At 37.7% G+C, this 5,222-nt stretch overlaps 1 protein-coding gene across 1 annotated transcript in view; it reads left to right on the top strand.

The window, feature by feature from the left end:
- LOC106881592 (uncharacterized) overlaps positions 1–5,222 on the top strand; it is a 158,543-nt gene that overhangs the window by 37,521 nt on the left and 115,800 nt on the right. The window contains exon 26 of the mRNA XM_052977128.1: positions 3,081–3,119. Coding sequence (XP_052833088.1) covers positions 3,081–3,119 — 39 coding nt within the window. The remainder of the gene's footprint in view (positions 1–3,080; positions 3,120–5,222) is intronic.

Genomic DNA, 5,222 nt, shown 5'->3' with positions numbered 1-5,222 from the left:
TATATATATATATATATATATATATATATAAATACACATATACACACATACAGTCCTATCAAATTGAAAGTCAGATGATGGTGGATACACGCACGTGCACACACAAACACACATGCACACACACACACACACACATGAATGAGAGTGGATGAATCATTAAAACCAAAGATAACCAGCTATGAGTTAGTTGTAACTGTTGTGTGAATAACTATATTTTGCAGATTTAATATTTTAGTAAAACCATTTCTCTTTCACCACTTCAATATAGACATTTATCATCATCCTCATGTGATGTTTCCATTCATAGTTTGGATTAGTTTTCAACGTTTGATTACTTATATAGAACTGTTGTACTCAGAAACGAGTCAGAGTACCACATTTTCCACATACGATTTAATTTTGACTTGTTTCTTCCAACTTCTTCTTTCTTTCTTGCCTTTAACCCTCCAACGTGGTGTATAGGCCACTTATAATTGAATTCCATCTCACATAATTTCTTGCTTCTGTACTTATACTCTGCCATGAATGTCCCCCTTTCTCTAGTTCCTTTTGTGTTGATCTACACCACGAGTTCTTAGAGCTACCCCTCTTTCTATATCCATCCGGATTCCACTGTAAAGCACTTTTCGCTACATTTGGTGTGTCCTCTCTAATTGTGCTACCAATCCACTTCCACTTTTTCTTAAATATTTGTTCCCTAATCGAAACTTGATTCGTTCTTTGCCATAGCTCCATATTGCTTATGTGTTCGGGCTATCTAATTTTAAGTATACTACGCAAGCACCTGTTGATGAATGATTGTATTTGCTTATTTGACTTAACTGTTAATGTCCTTAATATTGTCAATTACATTACATCAGAGACTGAATGCATTTTTCTGGTGCCAGTCCTAGAGATGTCATTTTCTCAGCAGGTCAAGATTAACAAATCTTCAGCACCCAGCCTTTTGTCCATTATTTTATCAACCATTTTATAGAACAGACTTAGTGCCCTCTCTTGTAGTTCCAGCAGATGACAGGCTGTCACGTGCTTGAAGAGTTAACACTAAATATGTATGTTGTTCTTCTGCTTTCCCTGCTTCTTCACCAACCAGTTTGCTAAGAGTATCGAGTGCATGTTACCAGAATGTTAAAGTTCTGGTCATAGCAATCTTACATCTCAACTAGTTACGTAATAATGAATAATCTTTGTCTTATCTGACATGGCTTTTCAAGAAAATCTAAGAGTAAACAGCAATAAAAATCTGCGTAAGACCAGAGGATGTATGACAAACATTAACAAATGGATCTCATTCACTCAAGGTGATCTCATTCACTCATCGTTTAATGTCTGCTTTCCATGCTAGCATGGGTTGGACGATTTGACTGAGGACTGGCAAACCAGATGGCTGCACCAGGCTCCAATCTGATCTGGCAGAGTTTCTACAGCTGGATGCCCTTCCTAATGCCAACCACTCCGAGAGTGTAGTGGGTGTTTTTACGTGCCACCGGCATGAGGGCCAGTCAGGCGGTACTGGCAACAGCCATGCTCAAAATGGTGTATTTTAAGTGCCACCTGCACAGGAGCCAGTCAAGTGGCACTGGCAACGATCTCGCCCGAATGTCTTTACACGTGCCACCGGCACGAGTACCAAAATATGCTGCCAGCTGTAATGTTGGCCAGATGAAAATGGAAGCTAAAAGGATGAAGGAATTCCTTGTTTAAACTTGGAGAAAGATGTTCTTCATTGTTTCAAACAAACATGGCAAGCATTTACATTTCTCAGTGATTAGGATTATGATGACTGTCAGAATCATGTAGACACCTTTGATGAAAACCTGATACGGTTCAAAAATCAATTAAGGTTGTTCATCATTATTTTCAGTCTGCTGAAAAATGGCTAAAATTTGCCCTATTTATAATTATACCATATGTTACATATTTAATTATATCATACCTTGATACTGTTTAGACTAAGAGCCCCATTGACGGGCAGCTGGTATTAAATATTAAGTATTAAACACTTTCAGTATGCAAATTAGGGATTCCTTCATAGAGTAACTGCTGCATTTGTTGAGTATATAAACAGTTTGGCTAGTTGTTTTTCTGGAGACTGTCAGAATGATGTGGATGCCTCTGATGAGAACCCAATAAGATTTGAAATATGTTACATATTTAATTATATCATACCTTGATGCTGTGTGGACTAAGAGCCCCGTTGACAGGCCACTGGTATTAAATATTAAGTATTAAACACTTTCAGTATGCAAATTAGGGGCTCCTTCATAGAGTAATTGCTGCATTTGTTGAGTATATAAACAGTTTGGCTGCTTGTTTCTATGGAGACTGTCAGAATGATGTAGATGCCTCTGATAAGAACCCAATAAGATTTGAAAATTTATTAAGGTTGCTCATCGTTTTTCAGTGTGTGGAGAAATAGCTAAAATTTTCCCTGTTTATAATTATACCATACTTTACATATTTATTATATCATACCTTGATGTTGTGTGGACTAAGATCCCCATTGACAGGCCACTGGTATTTATAAAGTGCTAAACACTTTCAGTATGCAAATTAGGGATACCTTCATAGAGTAACTCCTGCATTTGTTCAGTGTATAAACAGTTTTGCTGCTTGTTTCTCTGGAGACGGTCAGAATGATGAGAACCCAATAAGGTTCAAAAATCGATTACAGTTGTTTGCCATTTTTTTCTGTCTGTGAAGAAATGGCTAAAATTTTGCCCTGTTTATATACCATATGTTACATAATATTTGCATAAAAAATTATGCTATATGGACTGGTTCATGGTGAAATATGCAGAGAATATAATCTGACTTATTCAGGATCAGATAATGATACAAACTCAATCAATGTAAACTATGGATTTATGGCTTACAGAAAAGAGTGGTCTGTGTAAAGTGACAGGTGTGGCGAACTACTACAAATCAAATGTTTCCATACAAAGTGATAGCTCTTGATTTTGAGAAGACAAGATTTCTATTATTATACCATCCTTAATGAAACAGTGAAAGAAGATTGTTTTATTGTCAGTTACTAATGTTTAGTACAAACTTTAACAAATTATATTTTATCTTTTCAGGTTTTGCAACAACATCGGCATATTTTACAACACCTATAGGTTTGGAAATATTTTATTATATTTTAAAATTTGATTTTCTGTTAAACCTGTGTTAATGTAAGCAGCTTAGGCCTGTATGAGTATGTACTCCAAAGTAACTAATCCTCACCTTGCAGAATTGTTCAAATTTATGTATTTACTGCCTCAGTCAAACATCTGTTTGATACAAGTGCTTTGAAATCAAGAGAGCATAAAAATGTTCTTCATTGTTTCAAACAAACATGGCAAGCATTTACATTTCTCAGTGATTAGGATTATGATGACTGTCAGAATCATGTAGACACCTTTGATGAAAACCTGATACTCTTTCTGCTCTCAGAATATTTTGATACAAATTCTTCAATTAAACAGTCATTCCTAGCCAGAAGATAACATCTTTGGCTCTGAGTATGCACTTTGTCGCTCTGAAATGAGTATCATGAATTCTGTTCAACATTTCTGTTTGTAGTGTTGCAGGAACTACAATTTTGTCAGCTTTGAAAATTAGGTCAACAACAACAGTCAGTTCATCTCGAATATTGCAGTAATCTCTTGCACTTGCTGGAACATCATTTCTGTTTTCTGGTCATCTGTGCAAATTCCCTTATGATATTTGTCATGCACCAGTTTATGGGCAGCACTTTTTGTCACTGCTGCTGTCAGAGATGCAATGATTCGGTTGTCAGCTGTATGGATATCTAATAATATGGACACTACTCTCCACCAATTACAATATTTGAAAAGTAAGATTGATAAATCAGGTGGTGATGTTTTATGCCTGGCAGAAAAATATATGTTATAAGGGCAAATATCTCACCACTTGATGGAAACTAATGGAAAAAGATAGAAGTTGGTTTGAGTAAGTCCTAGCTTCTCTAACAGCCAAAGATTTGTAAAATCTGTTTAAAAAGCTGTTCATTCCCAAAACAACCAAGATTGATCCATTATGATTAAGTTCTTTCATACCAGAAAGACATAAACAATCATACACCGATATATATGTGTGGTGGGTGTATGTATGTATGTATGTACAGGGTGTACCAAAATTAAGGCAACCAACTTCTTTCAATTTTGCCTAAGCAAAATATTATTATATTTCGGGTCTGAGTGTTGCAATGCCATGGTAACAGAAACACAATTATGACACTACCACATTTATTCGATATGACCAACTTTGTTTCAAATCACAGCCTAGGTGCAAATGCTTCACTCATGGTATGCTGCTGTTCTTGCGAAATTGAAGCCCATTCCTGGGGTTGTTTTGCCTTCAGAGCATTGAGCAAATCATGAGGAATGCTTGAGACCCTCATCTCTAAAATGGACCAAACAGAAAACTTCAATGGGTTGAGATCAGGGCTTCTTGAGAGCTATTTATATATCCTTGCTTATAAGTGATTGAATGTTTTTCCCTATCCAACGTTGTGTCTGTTTGTAGCTGTGGGATGGTATTGATTCCTGTTGGAGGCTCCAAAGTGCGCTTTGAAAGTACTCATTCACCCATGGAAGCAGTTCAGCTCCCAGAATGTCACTAATATGTTGATGAATGTGTGGTGTGTGCGTACGAGTAGATGTAATCGCCTTACCTCGGTTTTCCTTTCCTCGACTGCGAGTCCGTCTTGCGGTATCCGATCCTTGAAGCTTGCCCCGACCCAAGCAAAATATTATTATATTTCGGGTCTGAGTGTTGCAATGCCATGGTAACAGAAACACAATTATGACACTACCACATTTATTCGATATGACCAAGTATATACACCAGGTATAGCAGCTGCTTCTCCCAAACCTTCCCGCACCTAGACCGTCGCTTAACACGTCTTGTCCTGACCGCAGCCCCCTTCAAAAGGGCACGAACGCCAATCGAGGCTCCCTCTGCCCTGTTTCCCCTTCCGGTCGACTCGCCCTTCCGGTCAGCCTCCCCAGACACTGACGTCATACCACAGAATGTTAATTTTAACACCCCGGGGGCACAAAATGAGGGTGACCTTCCAGTGACAGTCACAGCTGCTCAAACCATAATTGACTATTGATTTTGACATCGATTTATGAGTCTACCCTCGATGGAGCCAGATGCACTTCAGAGTTGGTTATTCTGGTAGTTTACCATCTTTTCAAAGTCAAATCTTT

The sequence above is a fragment of the Octopus bimaculoides genome, chromosome 27, assembly GCF_001194135.2.
Source record: "Octopus bimaculoides isolate UCB-OBI-ISO-001 chromosome 27, ASM119413v2, whole genome shotgun sequence".
Lineage (NCBI taxonomy): Eukaryota > Metazoa > Mollusca > Cephalopoda > Octopoda > Octopodidae > Octopus > Octopus bimaculoides.
The sequence above is the reverse complement of the archived record's forward strand: the minus strand, read 5'-3'. Positions and strand labels throughout refer to the sequence as shown.